Source organism: Mus caroli, unplaced genomic scaffold (assembly GCF_978045245.1).
Source record: "Mus caroli unplaced genomic scaffold, Mus_caroli_1 scaffold_5, whole genome shotgun sequence".
NCBI lineage: Eukaryota > Metazoa > Chordata > Mammalia > Rodentia > Muridae > Mus > Mus caroli.
The window spans coordinates 150,876,132-150,897,123 of NW_028227260.1; the positions used below are offsets into that span (position 1 = coordinate 150,876,132).

A 20,992-nucleotide genomic window follows, 5' to 3' on the forward strand; every position below is an offset into this window, starting at 1 on the left:
ACAAATGATTTCTGCATGCTTGATCAAGAGAATTATGTGTTTGGTGCAGGCCAATGACAGCAGAGAATTGCCTAGCCTAAAGGTACTGCTTGAGATCAGACAATACTTTGGAGAGATAATTTGGAGGATGATGGAAGGTCGTTTTGGGGAGCATCTAGGAGACGGCAATAGGAGCTTTTGGGAGTACTTTAGAGGCATGATAAAGGCTTATCCATAGCATTTGGGATATTGTCTTAGGGAAGAGTGACTTGGAGTCAGAGGATCAGGGCGGCTCACCTAGGGGGTGTGGCTTAAAGCTCTGCCGCCCAAAAAAGCGCGTGCGCACAAACTCCCCGCTTCTTCTTCATTCCTGGTGCTCCCAAAGCAGGAAAACCTAAGACCCAAGCTGGCGCCTGCGCACTTTGTCTCTGCCGCTGCTGTGGTCCTGCGCCCCGCCCCCCTCGTCCTCCAGCCCCCTAGGTTCGCGCTCAGCGGCGGAGGTGGTTGTGCAGCCAGAAACGGACGTCCTGAGTTAAAGGTGAGGGGCGCGGGGCCGCCGCCCACGGCGGGGCCACCGCACCTCCCCCACCATCCGGGGGTCCCCCATCTGCCTCTGAAGGCGAACGCTTGTGTGTGCGGTCAAACGCGGCCCAGAGGTAGGGAGCAGGCAAGGAGGCGCGCGCCCAGGAACGAGCGGGGCGCTGCGCGAGAAGGCGCGCCCACTAGATCCCTTTCGGCCTCCTACGGACCCCACCTGCGCGGCAGTGCGAGGACCCTCGGTAAGTAACCGTTCCTGCCAGAAGAAGAAGGGTGGGGACAGGGCGGGACGAGTCCTGGAAACGCCCACAAGGATGGACCTGCGCGCGCACCTACACCCTCTGACCCTTTGCCCCCACCCCTGACCCCTGTCTGACCTGACGACATCCCTTTTGAACCCCAAAGTCCTGGCAACCTTGGCCCAGAACCTTCAGTTCTATCCCTGACCTAACTATATTTTGGCGTGGTGTGATCTTGAACCCCTTCTTTGTCCGCCCAGTTCTGATTCCCAACCCCAACCAGGTTTGGTTTTGGTCCAAATCCTTCCTTGCTTGACCCTATCCTATCTCCAAAGCCCTTGTTTCAATGCACAACATTAACTCAGATTCTGATCTGATGCTTGACCACACTGTTCTTAAAATGCTTATCCAGTCTCTGAATCCCTTCCAATCAAATGCGCTTACACTCTGTAACCCTAATTTGTTCCAGTTCTATCCTGATTGCTGACCTCTGACTTCTGTAATGCTCCCCCCTACTGTCTCCCCCGCCACTGCTCATCTCCATCATGGCTCACTACCTTTAGACATCCTCTTCTGTCTCCTGCAGTTTTTCCTTTTTCTGTCTCAGCAGCACCTACTGTATCCCTGTCTTCATTCTGCCCTGGTCTTTTTTTGTTGTTGTTCCTGACCTCGCCTTGAACCTGCTGCCCTTTCCCTCTCCCTGCTCACTGGCTTGGCTTATCTCAGTCATACCTTCTAGCTATTGTTCTATACCGTTGACTGTCTCCTTGTACTTTCTGTCCTCTTCTGAACCCCAGTCTTCTATCCAGGGTCTCATCTTGGCTGTATTCATCTTTTTAGATAGGATTTGTCTATGTAGTCTTGACTGTCTTGGAACTTGCTATGCAGTCCAGGATGGCCACAAACTTGTGGGGTCCTTTTGCCTCTGCCTACTGAGTGCTGGAACTATGGACTTGTACCAGCACTGTGCTCCACCTTAGTTTTTCGACAGGATCTTACTATGTAGCCCAGGCTGGTCTGAGACTTGTAATCATTCTGTCTGCACCTCCAGAGTGCTAGGATTACAGGTGTAGCCCACCATAGCTGGGCCTGCTCTGCCTCTTGATCACCATGCTATAGGGACTTTTTCTGTCTGTTTCATCCTAACCTCTCATACCACCCCCCAAAACAAGTCCCCTATTTTACCTGTACCCCTCCTCCTTCCTAACACCCATTTCCCATCTCTGGATCTCATTATACCTTGCCTCAGAACTTGAGTCTCTGTTGTCCCCAGGGCTCCCAAAGTGTGCTTTTTTTTTTTTTTAAAGATTTATTTATTATTATATCTAAGTCTTCAGATTCACCAGAAGAGGGCGTCAGGTGTCATTACGGATGGTTGTGAGCCACCACGTGGTTGCTGGGGATTGAGGGGATTGAACTCAGGACCTTCGGAAGAGCACTCAGTGCTCTTAACCGCTGAGCCATCTCTCCAGCCCCCAAAGTGTGCTTCTTATACTGCTTTTAATAGGACTGAGGCTGGGCGATGATGGCACACACCTTTAATCACAGCACTTGGAAGGCAGAGGCAGGCAGATTTCTGAGTTTGAGGCCAGCCTGGTCTACAAAGTGAGTTCCAGGACATCCAGGGCTACACAGAGAAACCCTGTCTCAAAAAACCAAAAACCAAACCAAACCAAAACAACAACAACAACAACAAAAAACAGGACCGAGTAGGCTTGTAAGCTCCATGCGGCAGGTGGAGTTTTTGTGTGGGATTTCCCCTCCCCCATCTCCATCCTGGTGATCTCACAGCGAGCTTGCATTTCTCTTCCTGCCCAGGAGTGCATGGAAATGTTCCTCCACCTCCCTGCTTTCCCCAAATGTGGACAAACAGCCTAAATTATTCATTGACTCTCTGGGAGTCTGAGAGGTCTGGATTGTGTTTCCAGCCTTTCTCTATTGGGGACTGTCCCATGTTGAGTTTGGGAGGTATGGAGGTTGAAAACGTACTAGGGTGAGAGACAGACACAGGGTATGTATGAGTCTTTGAAGTCATGGTATCTGCTTCACCTGCCTTTGATCTTACGGGTATGCTCTCTGCTCTTTGGGGACTGGCAAAACAAAACACTTTCCTAGGTCACAGACTTCAGGACTTGGTGGGGTGGGGTGAGAGAAGGGGTTTATCCCTTTCCCTCATGAAGTTATCAGTAAACATTTTGATGCTAACCCCATCTCCTCCATTGGTATCTGGGTGTGAGTGTGTAGGGCATATTGCTGGATATTGGAATGAGGCCCGTTCAGCCTGGTAGTGCTATGCACCTGTATCTCCAGCTACCCAAGAAGCAGATCTTGGGGGGGGGGGTCACTTGATCCCAGAAGTCCTTGTTCATCTCAGGAAATAGCAAGACCCACCATTTGTTTGTTTGTTTGTTTCTCAGACAGGGTCTCACTATGTAATTCTAGCTGGCCTTGAATTCCCTATATAGACCAGATTGGCCTTGAACTCACAAGGATACACCTGCCTCTGCCTCTTGAGTGCTAGGATTAAAGGAGTGTGCTACAATGCCTGGCAAGATACATCACCCTCCAGAATACTTTTATATATTAATTTTTTTTTTTTTTTGGTTTTCCGAGACAGGGTTTCTCTGTGTAGCCCTGGCTGTCCTGGAACTCACGTTGTAGACCAGGGTGGCCTTGAACTCAGAAATCCACCTGCCTCTGCCTCCCGAGTGCTGGGATTAAAGGCGTGCGCCACCACGCCCGGCTGTATTAATTTTTTTTTTTTTTTGAGACAGGGTTTCTCTGTATAACAGCTGTGGCTATATTGTAACTTGATTTGTAGACAAGGCTGGCCTCGAACTCACACCCATCTGCCTGGTTTTGCTTCTGGAGTGCTGGAATTAAAAAGGTGTACCACCACACTGGGCCCTTTTTATATTTTTTGGCAAAATAAAATATAATAAGATGAAAAAAAAACCTATCACGTTGAAGTTGGATAAAGTAAACCAACAGAAGGAAAAGACCCCAAGACAAGGCACAAGAGTCAGAGGCCACTCATTTACACACTCAGGAGTCCTATAAAAATACTAAATTGAAGCTGGGTGGTTCAGGAGGCACTCAGGAGGCACTGGAGTCGATCTCTGAGTTCAAGGCCAGCCTGGTTTACAAAATGAGTTCTAGGACAACCAGGTCTACACACAGAAGCCCTGTCTCCAAAAACCAAAGAGGCAAACAAACAAAAACCTAAAAGTGAAGCTGAAAGCTGTCCCATATAGATGCAAAGACATGGTAAAACTTATTTTTTAAAAAGTGGGAAGATGAACCAGGTGGTTTTGCTGCACACCTTTAATCCTGGCACTTGGGAGGCAGAGGCAGGTGGATTTCTGAGTTTGAGGCCAGCCTGGTCTACAGAGTGAGTTCCAGGATAGCCAGAGCTATACAGAGAAACCCTGTACAGAGAATATGAAAACAACAAACGAACAAACATAATGGGTCAGTGATATAGCTGGATAAGTTTCATCTCTAGTGTTGTGGAAAAAATAAATAAAAATGCAGACTCATCCAGTAGTAACAAGAAAATGAGATTCCTGTGCTGTCCAAATCCTTGAATTTGAGGATAAATAGGGAGAACAACAAGAGGCTACTGTGTTAGTTTCATTGCCTGTTGAGTGTGAGTAAGGAATGAGACCCATTTTATTTATCCAGAACATTTATGTAGACCTACTACCAATTCAGAACTTACTCACCATCCCAATCTATTTGGTAGTTATGAGAGAGGAAGACTTCCTTCCAGGAGTACACTAGTGAAAAATACTAAGTTATCCGACGTTTTTGCATTTTATATAGGAAATAGAGTTCAAGTGATAAGGGACAATGGCTGACTAGGGATCTTGCTCAGAAGTAGAGTCCCAAGGTCCCAAGTTTCATCAATAGCTGGCACTGATTCCCTGGATCATATGGAGTTACAACAATGTCTGTGAAATGTATCTGGTTCCTGCATTTTTTTAAAGATTTATTTACTTTTTATGTATATGAGTACACTGGCCGGGCAGTGGTGACGCATGCCTTTAATCCCAGCACTTGAGAGGCAGCAGAGGCAGGCGGATTTCTAAGTTCGAGGCCAGCCTGGTCTACAGAGTGAGTTCCAGGACAAAGAAAGAAAGAGAGAAGAGAAGAGAAGAGAAGAGAAGAGAAGAGAAGAGAAGAGAAGAGAAGAGAAGAGAAGAGAAGAGAAAAGAAAAGGAGCCGGGCTTGGTGGCACTCAGGAGGCAGAGGCAGGCGGATTTCTGAGTTCCAGGCCAGCCTGGTCTACAAAGTGAGTTCCAGGACAGCCAGGGCTACACAGAGAAACCCTGTCTCAAAAAACCAATAAATAAATAAATAAATAAATAAATAAAATTTTTAAAAAAGGAAAGAAAGAAAGAAAAATAAGTCCAGTGTAGCTCTACAGACGGTTGTGAGCCTTCATGTGGTTGTTGGGAATTGAATTTAGGACCTCTGCTCACTCCGTTCGCTCAGTCCCTGCTCTCTCCGGCCCAAAGATTTATTTATTATGTGTAAGTACACTGTAGCTGTCTTCAGAAGTGGGTGTCAGATCTCATTACGGGTGGTTGTGAGCCACCATGTGGTTGGTGGGATTTGAACTCAGGACCTTTGGAAGAGCAGTCAGTGCTCTTACCTGCTGAGCCATCTAGCCAGCTCCCCCGTTCCTGCATTTTTTTGAGACAGGGTTTCACGAGGTAACCCAGCCTGGCTTGGAACTCCAGATTTTCCTGTTTTAGCCTCCCTGGTGCTGGGATTGCAGGCATGTATCACACTTATCCCAGTTCCTGCATTTTAAATCATGAGTTAGAGTCTCTCTCTGTGTGTGTGTGTGTGTGTGTGTGTGTGTGTGAGTGTGTGAGAGTGTTGTGTGTTGAAGGGAGACACTTCTTTCAAATATGTCTTTTGGCAAGGAAGGAGAATTTAGAGGCTGAGATACCAGCTCTGTCTATCTCAAATGCATCTGAATATGTTTAGTTCTTTATAGAAAATTTTTTATGTTTATCTCATATGCGGAAGTAAGGAATGCTTTTATCTCTTTGTGATCGTGTGTGTGTGTGTGTGTGTGTGTGGTGTGAGAAAGAGAGAGGGAGAGAGAGAGCGTGCGAGAGCGAGCACAGGCGTGTGGATTTGGACAACCTTCAGGAGTCAGCTGCCTTCTTGCACCATGTTGAATTCTTGAACTCAGTCTTCAAGCTTGGTGGCAAGCACCTTGTGACCTATCCTCCTGACTCTGTTTATTTTGTGTATGCATGTTCTTGTATGTGAGGGCTCATGTGTGGAGATCAAAGGAAAACTTTAGATGTTGGTCCTAGGCCTCCAACTCGTTTGAGGTAGGGTTTCTCATCGGCTGTGTAGCCCAGGCCGTCAGCCCACATGTTTCCAGGGAATTCCATCATTGCCTGCTATCTTGCTGTGGGTGCTAAGATTACAGACCTGCAACATTGTGTCTGGTTTTTATATGAGTTCTAAGGACCCAGATGTACATTGTCAGGCTGGCTTCATGAGGGTTTTTCCCTGCTAAGGCATCTCTTTGGATGCCCCCATGAATACTTTCAGTTGTTGATTTTGGGTAGTGAAAATTCAGACAAAGTTCCCCAAGAAAAGAACAAACAGACAGACAAACATCTGCTTCAGATTTATTGGTGAGGCTGAGTGATCCAGCTTTGTTTGTCTCATAAGAAGCATGCAAGCATACCTGTTTGATTCAGTGGGAAGGAACCCTCGTCATTATACCAGCAACATGCTTTGTGTCCTAATCCCCAGCCAGTTGCTGGGTCCTACCAAGCTGGAAATGGATTAATTCAGTTGCTTGCAACAACTCTATGAGCATCTGTTACCATTTTATAATTGCGTTTTTAGACAGGGGCTCACTATGAAGCCCTGGCTGGCTTGGAACTTGCTTTGTAGACCAGGCTAGCCTCGAACTCATAGAGATCTGCCTGCCTTTGCCTCCTGAGTGCTGGAATTAAGGTCTCCTTGCCTGACAATTAACTGTTGTGTAATTTAACATTGAGGACTCTGAATCCCTATAATGTTCCCTTCACAACCCCGATTTCCCTCTTTAACAGATGGGGACAGAGAGGCACAGAAAAGTGAGTTTTCTAAGCGGTCACATACTGTCACTGTGAGCGACAACAGAATTAAACCCTGACTCACCATTTACACTATTTGTGCAAGGTTCATGTATGTTTACAGGTTAGACCATCTTCTGGTCTGTTAAAATTGTGCAGCTAGGCTAAGGAAGTGTTAGAATGCTTGCTTAGCATGCTCCAGGCCCTAGGTTCAATTTCCAGTGCTGAGAAAAAAAATCATGAAGGGGGCAATGATGTATGGGGTGACCCAGCCCCACTTGTCTACTTACTATATCTTTCCTACTTCCTTCTAAACTCTAGTATACCTCTGTGGAATTATTATTATTATTATTATTATTATTACCATTATTAAAGGGTGGGTGTTTTGTTTTGGTTTTTTGGTTTTTTGAAACAGGGTTTCTCTGCATAACCTTGACTGTCCTGGAACTCACTCAGGCTAGCCTCGAACTCAAGAGATGCCCCTGCCTCTGCCTCTTGAGTGCTGGGCTTAAAGGAAGGCTTGTACCGCCATCACTGCCAGGAGTTAAGGTTTGTTTTTATTTTTGTGTATATCTGTGTCATATGTCACCTGTGTACTAATACTCACAGGGGCCAGAAAGAATGTGTTGGATCCCTCAGGGCTAGAGTTGACTGTGGTGAACCGCCGGATGCCAGGAAGCAAACCTCAGTCCTCTAGAAGAGCTTGTGCTCATCATAATCACTAAGGCAGATCTCTCAAGCCTCGGATTTATTGTTCTTTAAAGACAGACAAACAGACAAATTTGTTCAAATTGTTGTGGCTGGAGAGAAGGCTCAGCAATTGAAAACACTGGCTGATCTTCCAGAGGAACCAGATTGAATTTCCAACAGCCACATGATAGTTCATCTGTTGTTCCAGTCTTGGGGGGGGGGAGGGTGTCTGTGGCCCTCTTCTGGACGCCACAGGCACTGCAGACACATGGTTCCCAGACATACAATCAAGCCAACACTCATACACAGAAAAATAAGCTGGACAGGGTGGCACATACTTCTTTAATCCCAAAATTAGGGAGGCAGAGGCAGGCAGATTTCTATGAGTTTGAGGCCAGCCTGGTCTACAAAGTGAGTTCCAGGACAGCCAGGGCTACACAGAGAAACCCTGTCTCAGGAAAAAAAAGAAAAGTAAGTGAAATCTTAAAATTTTTCATAGGTGTAATTTTTAACCGTGTGTGTGTGTGTGTGTGTGTGTGTGTGTGTGTTTCATGTGAACAAGTACCTGAGAGATGTTGAATTTCCCTGGCATTGGATTTATAGGAGGTTGTGAGCTACTGGATGGATGCTCAAAATCGAACTCAGGCCCTCCGGAGGAATAGTGTATATGTATGTGAGTATGTATATAATATATAATATACACATGTATGTATGTATAATATATATTATATCATATATCATATAATATATATGATGTATAATATGATACATGTATATAATATATTATACATGTATGTATACATACATGTATAATACACACACACACATATACCCTTTAAATATTGAACCATCTCTCGAATTCCAAATATCTTGTTCTTTTTTTTTTTTTTTAAAGATTTATTTATTATTTATTATATGTAATTACACTGTAGCTGTCTTCAGACACTCCAGAAGAGGGAGTCAGATCTCGTTACGGATGGTTGTGAGCCACCATGTGGTTGCTGGGATTTGAACTCTGGACCTTCAGAAGAGCAGTCGGGTGCTCTTACCTGCTGAGCCATCTCACCAGCCCAAATATCTTGTTCTTATGATTGGCCATTAATGATTTGGTGTGAGTTATATGTTCTTGTGGACCCTGTTGTCTATTTTGTCCATTAAAGATGAGGTAACCAAAATTCTGAGGCTCTATCTGAATTATTTTCCTAATTTTTCATCTCTCTTGACCCTGGTTATAAACATCCATTTTCCCAGCTGTATGTAGTGGTATACATCTTTAATCCCAGCACTCAGGAAGCAGAGGCAGGCAGATTTCTGTGAGTTTGAGGCCAGCCTAGTCTACAAAACAAGTCCAGGACAGCCAGGGCTCTGTTACACAGAGAAACCATGTCTTGAAAAACCAAAAACTTAAGGAAAAAAAATCCATTTTCCCAACATGCTTGGTGGCCTCCTGCAAGGGGGGTGGGGAAGGGTCCATGGCTGCCAAGAGGATGTCAGCCCACTCCTTGCCTCCACTAGCAGACCAAAGGAGGGAGAAGGGAGGAAGGAGATGAAAAGGGCCGTTGTGTTCCACACATACATTTCACAACCAGGAGAAAGGTGGGCACCTGGGGCAGCAGGCCTTGATCACATGTGACTGGAGGAACTCTTCTCTAGGCTCTCCTCCCCAACATGGAACACCCCTAAAAACCCTCCCTGTTCATACATGGCAGGGGCTGCTGTAGGGGTTAGGTTTGGGTTCTGAGGACACAAAATCGATTGTCTTACCTGGAGTACAGCATGTTTGGTATGTGCCCAGGACAAGCTTATGGCCCAGGTAGGGTTGTGTTGAAGGGACTTAGAGGGACTTAGAGTTTTCAATTTCCCTGTCTGCTTCGCTCCAGGCTAGAAATGTTAACAGGGAGACCATGGATAAAGTTGGGTATTATCTTCTTCTCTCTCCTTTCAGGAGTAGCCACTGGCTCCCTCTAGCCTAGGGTCCAATCTAGTATTCGCCTTCTGCTCCTTCTTATGGTTGTTTTTGTTTGTTTGTTTTTTCTGTGTAGCCGTGGCTGTCCTGGAACTAGTTCTGTAGACCAGGCTGGTCTCGAACTCAGAGCTGCCTGCCTCTGCCGGGATTAAAGGAAGGTGTGTCCCACCCCAGCTGGCTCTTTCCTGTGCCTTTACATTAGTATGTTCTCAGTCAGGCCTCTTTACTTTTGTCAAGCCTCAGCCTCCCATTTCTAACATGGCTCAGAGCTCAGAGGAGGCTGGTTCTGTGCCACCCCTCAGGGTTGTAGGGTATAGATTATGGTGTTTCCTAGGCTTATTTGTTCCTGGAGTACAGAAGGTGGGAGTGTCTTAAGATCTGGTCTCTCCTTAGAAAGGTTAACTTCTCTCTGCAACTTAGAAAATCATTATCCTAATTATGGGAGAAATTGATCCAAGATATGTGTGTGTCCGTGTCTGTTTCCTAGCCCCCATGCCCCAGGGTGTAGGCAGGCTCCAGTGGCCTGGGGATTTGGGCGGTGGCTCCTCCCACAATTCTTAGAGCTTATTGGCCAGTTATCTCTTAGATATCTGCAGTGAGAAGAGCATTCTATGCTTTCTCCTTGACCATATTGGGCTCCCCTAGGCACCTGGTCCCTCGAGACTGCCTTCCCAGGGGTGGCCCTAGCCCTGGAAGTGGGCAGGTAAGGGTTAAAAAGGTGTGGGCCAACCCCATCCTGTCCAGGTAGGTTGGGCCTTTACCTAGTGGGAGGTAGCCAAGACAGCAGTCACTGCTGTTCACTTGTACTGCCAGGAAAGCTAGGGCCTGGACGAGACAACTGTTCTTTTGGAGATATTTGGGGCTGCCATCCAGCAATAGGGCATTGGTGAGTACCAGGGAACACTGGGCCAAGGCCGTGAGATGGGGTGACGGCACAGGAACTGAGGAAGGAGGACCCTGAGAATATAGGGTAGCGATAGGAGGGGGGCTGTTCAGTATGGGAGGAGCAGGGGAGCAGGGCAAAGCCTCACGTGTCCATTTTCCTTTCTTGCTATCAAAATAATTCTTGGTTGGAAAATGGAGGAGGAAGGATGGGGCAGAGACTCAGCCCTCTCTTCTCAGCCCCTTTCCCCTTTTTTATCAGGACTAGTGCCTCAGAGAAGATGAGCTGAACCGTTTAGATAGCACTGTTGTTCAGGCATCTGTATCTGCTCGACCCTCTGTTTGTTCAGCCAGAGTAATAGAAGGGGGTGTGCTGTATGTTTGGGGGAGCACTGGGGATCAGGTTCAGACTCTGTGTGCATTTGCTCAAGTGGTGGCAGGATGTGGAAATGGGGCTCTCATTGACAGTGTTGGAGTGCCACCCAGGTGAAGTATCTTGGTTGTAAACAGTCATTACAGCCAGGAATTTTTCTCAGCCGTGGTGTCAGAAGGGCAGACCTGAAAAACCTGCTGGGCCTGCCTCTGTGTGTGTGTGTGTGTGTGTTTCCCCGCATGTGCCCTCTGTAGCTCGCTTGCTGCAACCTAACCCTGTAAGAGGACGACAGAATGACAAGGCAAAGCTCTGGTGTGGGCAGGAGGGTCTCAGAGGTTCATATGAGGGCATAGTAGTGATGCTGGAATGTGGTAGCTTGCCTTCTTACTATCTCTGTCTGAGGTCAGGCAGTCTGAAGTTCCAAGTGTGGAAACATGGAAGAGTAGAAGCAAAGGTTCCTGAGTCAGGTATGGAGGTGTGGGGCGTTGATCCACGTCTAGCCTGCCTAGTGACCCAATGACTCATGCCATAACAATGTCCCTGAGGTCAGGCTGATGGGGTGGAGTCGGGGTTCCTGACTGGACCCTGTGTCGACTCCGGGATACTCTAATTTTCTAAAGAAGGAAGGACGGAGGCCCTCTGATGTGAAACATGAGACTAATGTTGGTGAACGGGTAAATGGACCCAAGGTGGGAGGAGTTAGCTTTCTGTTGGGGTGGAGAAGGGTTCAGGCAAGCCTTGTGAAAGTTTTCCGAATTAAAACGGGTCCTGGGAAAGTAGAAGTTTCGGGGGCTGAGGGACCGAGGAGGCTGAGGTGGGACACTAAAGACGCCCTCCCATGCCGAAAGTGCTGGACCTCAGATGGGTGGGCTTGTAAGACCCCCTTCAGTGTACGTACTTTCTGTACAAAAGGCTTATGGGATTGCCTAACCATTGCAGTGGAGGATAGTCCATAAGTCCTTTGAGGGAGGGATACAGACTCTGTGGGACAAGCAGAAGACTGTAGAGAAAACTGGGGGGGGGGTGCCTTGTAGACAGTCTGACCACACCCTATAGTGTGAAAATGGGGAAGGGGCTTCTCCTTGGCTTTCTTGGTTTTCTGGGTCTGCTCTACCACATCATGACAAGCTGTGGATTTCAAGGGGTCGGAGGAGGGTGTTAAAATGAGAACTCTGCTGTCTCTGATAGGCCTTCCTAGTCACCTGCCTTGGAGGCTAGGACAGGTGGTGGGAGGTGATGTCACCTGCTTGCCCAGCTGGGGATTGAGCAGGATTGTGGGAGGGAGGGAGCAAACTCCAGAAAAGCAGAAGAAGGGCTGGCAGCTAGCCAAAGCGTGCTCCATGATCAGCCAGTGCTTCCCAGGACAACAAAAGGGGCAGGTAATGTGTTTTCTATGGCCCATCTCAGCAGGGTAACTTCTGTATGCTAGTCTCAGAACAGGGTGGGAGGGAAGAGGGGCTGGAAGGGGCCTGAGGTCGTGGGGCAGCAGGATGGAATTAGGAATATAGATGCACATCCACCCCTGATGCCTGACTTGGCTATCTTGCAGTTATTCACCCCGCTGGCATCCGTTTGTGGACTGCTTGCTGTGTGCAGCCCTGCTTGAGGTGCAGGGGCTATGATACGCTGGGGCAGACGTGCTTCCTGTCAAAATGACAATACAGGGAGGGGCAGTGTCTTTTTCAACAGTAGCTGTGAGAAGACCTCCTCGGAAAAGGGCATTTAAGCCTCAGAATGAGCTGGGTGTGGTAGTGCCTGTCTCTAGATTCCTAGCATGTGGGGAGGCTAAGGGAGGATTGCCATGAGTTCAAGACCAGTGTGGGCTACACAGTGACTTTCAGGCTGACGCTACAAGAGCGAGACCTTATCTCAAAACAAAAACAGCCCCAAAATGATAAACGAGAAATAAGATTCAAGTGGTAAGAGGCTGGAAACAGCACCCTAGGCTGTGGCCACAGCCTGGGCAAAGGCCCTAAAGCTGGATGGATGGGTCGAGGCACTCAAGAGGACATTATTAAGGTTGGAGCTCTTCTGTGAGAGCGGTGGTCCTAGGCTCTGCCCTTTACTGGGGAATTATTTCACTTCTGTGTGCTTTCCACCCCTCATCTCAAAAGGCAAGTTCATAATGATGGACCTCCTGCCTGAGGGGTTTGAAAGATTCATTGTAACATAGCAGGTAGCTGTTCCAGGCACCCAAGGCTGCGTAAGTGCTTACTGTTGTTATACCTAGTTGACTCTCTCCTGTTAATTCTCTCCCTAGGTGAGACTCCTGGCTGTGGCCTATGGGCCTCTGAGGAGGTGTTGTAAGTCTGCCCAGCTTCCCACTTACTGTGTTAGCACTCAATGGGAAGGGAACCAAGGTACCAGGCCAAGCGGGTCCAGATATTGACACAGAATCTGAGAGGGAAGGCCAGGTAGGCAGGTGGGACCTGGGTACTTTATATTTGCAGCTGATGCACGGGGAGTGAGGCTGGGCTAGGGGTTCTATGGTATTATCTTCCTCAGTGCCTCCTGTGCTGTGTCACTGCCAGGCTTTATCCAGCCATCAGCCACAAGGTCCAAGCGGTGCAAGGATGGAAGTCAAAGGTCAGCTGATCAGTTCTCCTACCTTCACGGCCCCAGGTCAGTGGCTGCTTCCACTTACTACTGCCCTCTCCCTGCCCCAAGTCTCCCTGTGCCTGCTTGGGAGGGGTTGGCCCCTGGACCTGCAGTTGTTCCAGGATGTCCTATCTGTCCTTACCTTTGCTCCCTCTGTTCAGCTGCCCTGTTTGGAGAGGCGAAGTCAGACCGTCTTCGAGGGCTGCTTGACCGCCAGCGAGCCTTGCAAGAGGCCCTGAGCGTAAAACTTCAAGAGCTCAGGAAAGTGTGTCTGCAGGAGGCGGTGAGGGCCTGGCCCCAGGGCTGTCATGCAGGAGGGGGTGAGGAGCCAGGGGACCTAGGCAGGCATACTGCAGTGATGGGTGCCCAACCTCTTGTCTCGACATTTAGTAGTTTTTGGTACATTGTGTGTCCTCAGAATTTGACTTAGAGGTCTCAGAATCAGGGGACTATGGTGACCAGAACTGTAGTTACTTTTGAATAATTTGAAACCTCCCAGCTCCAAAAAGAACAAGCTTCAAAATGTGGGCAACAAAGTCCATCCTGAGCTGACATGGGGAATTGTTTGCCTCCCCTCCATCCATTCATCTGGTATTTAAGACAAGGTCTCACTCTGTAGCCCAGGCTACCTCACACTGTAGTCTCGGATAGTCTCTCATCCACGCCTCAGCCTCCTAGAAACTGGAATTTTAGGCATGACCCACCACACCTGAATGTAGTTCTGACTTTCCCCTTCATAGTGTGAGTGCCTAAGGTAATAATGGGGTTCAGAGGGGGGAAGTGGCTCAGTTGGCCATGGGGGTGTAAGGATTTGAGTTCAATCCATAGAACCCATGTAAAACGGAAAAGCCAGGTGTGGTGGCTGACCTTGTGACTCTAATGCGGAGGAAGCGGAGGTCAGGTGGGCTTGCTGACCTGCTGACTAGCCTAATCAGTAAGTTCCAAGCTAGTGACAGAGGACAGGGGGTGGGGGGTGGCATCCTGAGGAACAACATCCAGGATTGGCTTCTGGCCTACACAGACACACACACTTTAATTGGATTCCGAAAATGCAGCCCCTGTATTGCATCATAGGGACTGGGCTTTTATAATTGTAAAAACTAAGAACACGGGCCTCCAGATTTCTAAGATTCCTATGCTCAATGACCCAGAGACTTGGGCCGCTGGAGAACTATATGCCCTACCCTGGGTGGTAGAGACCTTGAGAGGTGGCGATCTAATACATGTGGAGTATTGAGCAGGGCCAAGCTCCTTGGGAGGGCTAGTTTCGGACTCTTACCACTTAAAGCCATCCCTCTAACTCTCAGAGTCTCTGGCCACATTCCTTCCAGGAGCTAACTGGTCAGCTGCCCCCTGAGTGCCCACTGGAGCCTGGTGAACGACCTCAGTTGGTCCGCCGGAGGCCCCCTGCAGCACGTGCCTACCCTCCACCACACCCAAACCCAGCACACCACTCCTTGTGTCCTGCTGAGGTGAGCTGATGCTGGTGAGGGGCGGGGACAAGCCAGGCCACAATGGCAGTTAGGGCAGTTAGGGCCAGGAGGGGAAGAAGCTGAGGAGGGAAAGGATTTGAATAGGTGGATTTCCCCATGCACTATGGGAACCCAAGTCTATCCAGACAAGCCTCCCATCTTTAGGAAGATCCACAGGCCCAGCCCCTCATCCTGTCCCCTGAGGATGAATACATTCTTCCTTAGGCAAACAGGCCAGCCCCTAAAAAGATCATGCTCCACTCCCTGTGTAGATGGGCTCTGCCAACTTCCCATTACTGTGCCTAGTCATTTCTAGTATTTGGTTCTGTTCCCCCCCCCCCCGCCCCTTTTGGGTTGTGCAGGAACTGGCTCTTGAGGCCTTGGAGCGGGAGGTGTCAGTGCAGCAGCAGATTGCAGCTGCTGCCCGCCGCCTGGCCCTGGCCCCTGACCTCAACGGAGAACAGAGGCGGCGCAGGCGCCAGGTACAGGTTGATGCACTTCGAAGGCTGCATGAGCTGGAGGAGCAGCTCAGGGACTTCCGGGCCCGTCTTGGCCTCCCGGTGCTCCAGCCACTGCCACTGTCTGCGGGAGCAGTAGTCAATGCCCAGGGTGTCTGCCTGGGTACACGCCTTGCTCAGCTCAGCCAAGGTAAGCTAAGTCCCAGCATCTCCCCAGTGAAAAAAATGGGCCTGAGAATGGATTCTGGCTAATGCATATGCCATTGAAGGCAGAGAGGCCAGCAGGGCTTAATGGTCTTAATGGTTATCAAGTTGAGTTGCAATAACCTGACATAAGGTTAAAAGAGGGCTTGAACAGTAGGCAACAGGAAGGTGAATACACAAGCTCACCGTGGTCTTGAATTCAGGTAAAGGTAGATGCTTTAAGGTGTGGTCGGGTTGAACCTAGCCTCTTTTAGCAGTCTAGGTAAGCATTCTACCGTGGAGCTGCAGCCCTGGTTGTCTCTTTGATTTTAATTGTTAAGGTTTAGTCATGTTTATTTACATGCATGTGCTCCTGCATGTGTTTCTGTTTGCTGCATGCATACAGGTGCTCGTGGAGGCCACAGGCTTTAGAACCTTTGCAACTGGATTTGCAGACTGTTGGGAGGTGCCTGGTGTGGGAACTGAAGCCCGGTTCTCGGCAAGGGGAGCAAGTGTTCATAAGCACCAAGCCACCTCTCCAGCACCTTGTTTTGGTTTTACTTTTAATTGGAAAAAGGACTTTTGATAAGTTGCTCAGGATGGTCTTGAACTAACTCCATAGTCCAGACTGGCCTTGAACTTGTGATACACACACACACACACACCACTCCATGAAACCTCTTAGGTAGCTGGGATTATACACCTGGGTCCTTGGGCAGGGTCCGAGTCAGTGGTCATTAGGCGGGCTACACAGAAGTGCCTATCTATGTCCAGTGGTGTTAGGGGATGGGACCCAGACCTTGCCTGATGCGTTGCCTCTTCATTTCTCACCTGTAGAGGATGTAGTTCTACACTCGGAGAGCAGCTCCCTCTCAGAGTCAGGGGCCAGCCATGATAATGGTGAGAACCATCCCTGCTAAACCTGTGCTCAGCCCCCTCTGTCCTCTCAAAATATCCTGTTTTGTCCAGCCCCTCCTACTGTAGTTCCCCTTTAGCCATCCATGTCCCATGTTCCTATATGTCCTTAGTTTCTCCTGTCACTGCCTCCTCTCCCCCAGCCTCTACAGGTCGGCCTGTGCACTACCTTTTTTGCCTTGCTTCATCCCTTAGCTTGCTGATCCCTGTCCCAGCACATGCCTTTCCCTGTAAGCCTGCCCTGCCCCTTCTGGACCCTCTCATTGAATTTGACCCTATTTTCCCTCCTACCCAGAGGAGCCTCATAGCTGCTTCCCTCTAACGGAGCGCCCCTCACCACCAAAAGCGTGGGACCAGTTTCGGGCAGTATCTGGGGGGAGCCCCGAGCGACGCGCCCCATGGAAACCTCCACCATCAGATATTTATGGGGACCTGAAGAGCCGGCGCAACTCTGTGGCCAGCCCCACCAGGTAAAGAGGAGCCTGTTATCCCCTTTCCCGGGACCAGAAGTGGGATCCTGAGCCTGGGTTGGCAGGAGGGCCTACTGGTGGGTCCAGTTTCTAACCTGGGTCCCGATGTGGGCCTGCCATCTCTGTCTAGCCCCACACGCTCGCTGCCCAGGAGTGCCTCCAGTTTTGAGGGGCGAAGTGTGCCTGCTACCCCTGTCCTCACCCGGGGCAGTGGCCCCCGGCTCTGCAAGTAAGGGGATGCTTGAGGGTGGGTCTGAATATCAGAGGAGGAAGACTTTAGTTCTGACTGTAGATACCAAGAGATGTGGGACATGGGCAGCAAGCCTTTGAAGCCGGAGTGGGAATTGCAGGTAGAGGTGGGAAAGCGTGGGCTTTCCCAGCTTCTCTTGGATAAGTCATTTTCTTTCTCTGAATCTTTGTCTCCTCATTTGTGGAGTGTAATATCTGCCTTTGAAAGACACAGGTACAGTGCATGTTGGGTAGCATGTACCAAATGCCTCCTGTCTGCTAATAATCGATAGTGTTTGTGGTGGATAGTAGTGACTCCTTCACTCACCCTAAGATTGCTGTGAGGAGATGTGGTTATTTGCATTATGTAAATGTAGAAACGGAAGCACAGAAAGGTTAGTTAAGTCAGCTGCAAGCCAACTAAAGTTGTGGTGTTTGAACCCACAGACATCTTTTGAATCTAGTGTCAGCCTCGAAGCACTGTACTGTAATGTTTCTTAACTGCTTAAATGTTGATTTTTCCCATGCTGTGAACAGAAGCCTTGTGCTTTGGGGGGCCTGCATTCTGTGCATGGTGGGATAATTGTTTGGGGATGGTTCATAGACATGGTGGGTTAGAATTCAGCAAGCTTTTTAGTCCCAGGCATAAGGCCTAGGACTTCCTTCTGGAGGCAGCAAGGAGCCATAAGGATAACCTTAGCGGGAGACTAGGAGCGCCCCCACCCCCGCTAACAGAACAGTGCCTGGGTGTCGTGTCCCCTTCCTTAGCTAGTGCTTCCTTCCCAGAAACATTTGCGTAACCCTAAGAGCGCATACCCCATTCCTGTGTGCACTTTCACGCCCTGTGCCCCAGCTTTCCTGTGAGGGAGCAACCCACTGGCCCATTCCATTACCTGCACTACTTAGCAGCTACAGAAACACAACTTCTAATACTGGTTCCATTTTGGAGATAGTGGAGGCTCAAAAAGAGATGGGGCAGTCAGGGCACTCATCATCTGCTTTCTTTGTCTGACCCTGCCCTTGTTACCTCACCTCTGCTCTCCAGACCGGAAGGCCTCCATTCTCGCCAGTGGTCCGGTAGTCAGGACTCCCAGATGGGCTTTCCTCGGCCTGACCCTGCTTCGGATCGGGCCTCCCTCTTCGCAGCTCGCACCCGCCGCAGCAATAGCTCTGAGGCCCTGCTGGTGGACCGCGCAGCTGCTGGCGGAGCTGGATCTCCACCTGCCCCGCTGGCTCCCCCTGCTGCTGGTCCCCCAGTTTGCAAGAGCAGTGAGGTGCTGTATGAGCGCCCGCAACCAGTCCCTTCCTTCTCTTCCCGTACCACTGGCCCCCCAGACCCTCCTCGGGCTGCCAGGCCTAGCTCAGCTGCCCCTGCATCCCGTGGCGCCCCCCGGTTCCCACCTGTGTGTGGAGACTTCCTCTTGGACTATCCATTGGACCGAGGCTTGCCCCGCGGTAGTGGCGGGGCAGGTTGGGGGGAGCTGCTGCCTGCTCCTGAGGTCCCAGGACCCCTTTCCCGCAGAGATGGGCTCCTTGCCATGCTCCCAGGTCCTCCACCCATATATGCAGCTGATGGCAGCAGCCCCCTCCTCCGCAGCAAGGACCCCAACACCCGTGCCATCCGTTCCAAGCCCTGTGGCTTGCCCCCAGAAGCTGTGGAGGGTCTGGAAGTGCATCCAAACCCATTACTCTGGATGCCCCCACCCACTCGGATACCTCCAGCTGGTGAGCGAGGCGGCCACAAGAACCTTGCCTTGGAGGGATTGCGGGACTGGTACATCCGGAACTCGGGACTGGCCGTTGGTCCCCAGCGCAGGCCAATGCTCCCGCACGTGGGGCCAACACATACCCCCTTCCTCCATGCCCGCTGCTATGAGGTGGGCCAGTCACTCTATGGCCCTCCCAGCCAGGCACCGCTCCCGCACTCCAGGAGTTTTACAGCGCCCCCTGTCTCTGGCAGGTATGGGGGTGCTTTTACTGATGGGTAGGGGTATTGATTCAGACGCTGAAGGTATCCTGACCGGGGAGCAAGGACCACTAGGCAATGGGCTATAGTCGCTATCAGACATAACTTATATTATTAGTCCTTGGGATCCTGGTGAGGAGGATCTTGGGTGTTGGTAGCAGTTCTTTCCCAAGCTTTAGAAGGGGTTTTCGACTCTCCCTAGTGTATGGCAGCTGGCAGTGAGCCTTGAAGTCCCGGTGATGGGAGGAAGGGACTTGTTCTGTCCCTGGCTTTCTCTTCCAAGCTTACCCCATGCTTGAGAACCTGAAGGTGCTGCCCTGTACCTGTCTCCACCTCTTTAACAGCTTCTTTTCCTCTCTCTGTGTGTGTGTCCTCTCCTCTGTGTGTCTTTTCCTCTCTCACCTTGTCTTCCCTACCTGTCTTCCGGATTCCTGCTGTCCTCCCTTTCTAAAGATACTACACGGATTTCCTGTATCCCCCGGAGCTGAGCGCTCGTTTAAGTGACCTGACGCTAGAGGGGGAGCAGTCTTCCAGTTCTGATACCCAGACCCCAGGGACACTGGTCTGACCCTAAGCCCTGTGTTGGTCTGAACAAACTCCAGTCTGAGGAGCACAGTCAACCTCGCTGAGCCCTGAGATGTGGTGGCTCTTGGTCCTGAGGGACAATTGCCTGATCTCACAGGACCCCTGGCTTCTTTTTGGACCAGGAAGATGTCTGATATCCCTGCTTCTCTTCTCATCCTGTGCTGGGGGAACTGGAGGGCCCCAGCTAGCTTCAAAGAGGGGGATAATGGTGTGGGGACTCTGCCCCTTCCTCCATTTCTGTTTACAGTTGTGATTTAGTACTCTGTCATTGCCCAACACTAGGTGTTTTATAAAAGGGAAACTGTGAGCTCATTCCTGGTTGGGTTCATTCCTGTCCCCATGCCCAGCCTGTTCCATTCCAGAGCCACCACCACCCTGCCTCAACAAAATGGACCATAAAGAGTCTCTGGGGCTGGAGGACCGCTGGGAACAGAATTCCCTGCCTCCTCCCGCAAGAGTCTTTGAGCAGATGGGCAGCGGGCTTCTGTCCACATTTGGAAGGATGGAAGTCTAAGTGGGGGTACCTGAAGGAGCTATGTCTCTGTCTCTGCCCATAGCCTCTGTGCTGACCTTCCCCAATCAGAAGGCCGTACAAGAGGTTGTCAAGAAACAGAGCCATTTGAGTATGTTGCATCCTGTGATGCTGCAGTGGTTAAACCTGGCAACTAGTGCATGCCAGTAAAGCCCTCAGGTGACATCTGGCCACATCATGTCCTCCTTGGCATTCCTTCTTTTACCACTTTTTAAACAAATCCACATAAGCTGTGTTTTCTATATTGTCTGTGACTTTCTGGAGCTGGGGGTTCCCCTGCCCCCTTTACCTGGTGTTTAAATTTTTCTTTTTGTACCAATGGATCTGGGCCCAAGACACTACTCACACTGGAAGGGGATTTCTATAATAAATGTATAAACTGAAGATTGAGTCTGTGTCTGCTTCACACCTCTAGTTAAGTCAATGTGTGTGTGTGTGTGTGTGTGTGTGTGTGTGTGTGTGTGTGTGTGTGTGTGTGTATGAATGACTGACCAGGACCAGGAGTGTGTAGCCCTAGCTTGCCTGGAACTCTGGAACTTACTATGTCCTTGTACTCACAGGCTTTGTACTCAGAGATCCACCTGTACTGGAATAAAGGGCATGTACAACCATGCCCAGCCAGAAAAAAAAAAAAAAATATATATATATATGGCAAGAAAACCAACTGGAAATAGCTTATAATAATGTCATGTTTTGTTACCTAGAAGTAGATTGTATGTAGCCAGAGCTGGCCACAACTCGTAGTCCCCCTGCCCCAGCCTCCCCAGAGCTGGAATTGCATGTACCACCATGCCCAGCTGTCATGTTTTAACTTCCCTCACTTT

General features: G+C 49.6%; 1 protein-coding gene across 5 annotated transcripts; it reads left to right on the forward strand.

The window, feature by feature from the left end:
* Nucleotides 1–363: 363 nt before the first annotated feature.
* Nucleotides 364–20,552, forward strand: Ccdc120 (coiled-coil domain containing 120). 5 transcript variants are annotated; one of them, XM_085838293.1, is made up of 11 exons: nucleotides 364–758; nucleotides 13,022–13,175; nucleotides 13,293–13,383; nucleotides 13,521–13,642; nucleotides 14,691–14,831; nucleotides 15,194–15,479; nucleotides 16,310–16,372; nucleotides 16,683–16,857; nucleotides 16,988–17,086; nucleotides 18,131–19,045; nucleotides 19,505–20,552. In XM_085838293.1, exons 3-11 carry the CDS (start codon nucleotides 13,335–13,337, stop codon nucleotides 19,617–19,619), a joined length of 1,965 nt encoding a protein of 654 aa, XP_085694419.1. In that variant the 5' UTR covers nucleotides 364–758; nucleotides 13,022–13,175; nucleotides 13,293–13,334; the 3' UTR covers nucleotides 19,620–20,552. The 5 variants fall into 5 exon arrangements, with proteins under 5 accessions (XP_085694419.1, XP_085694420.1, XP_029329518.2 ...); XM_085838294.1 differs by lacking the exon at nucleotides 364–758 and adding an exon at nucleotides 10,286–10,392 and having other exon boundaries at nucleotides 13,267–13,383; XM_029473658.2 differs by lacking the exon at nucleotides 364–758 and adding an exon at nucleotides 10,286–10,392.
* The last annotated feature ends 440 nt before the right edge of the window (nucleotides 20,553–20,992 follow it).

Bases quoted from the DNA above. Each gene is read 5' to 3' on its own strand.
- Ccdc120 (XM_085838293.1), top strand. From the start codon at position 13,335: ATGGAAGTCAAAGGTCAGCTGATCAGTTCTCCTACCTTCACGGCCCCA. The intron at 13,643-14,690 runs GTGAGGGCCTGG...CATTCCTTCCAG, and splicing joins AAGTGTGTCTGCAGGAGGCG to GAGCTAACTGGTCAGCTGCC. The intron at 16,858-16,987 runs GTAAAGAGGAGC...ATCTCTGTCTAG, and splicing joins TCTGTGGCCAGCCCCACCAG to CCCCACACGCTCGCTGCCCA.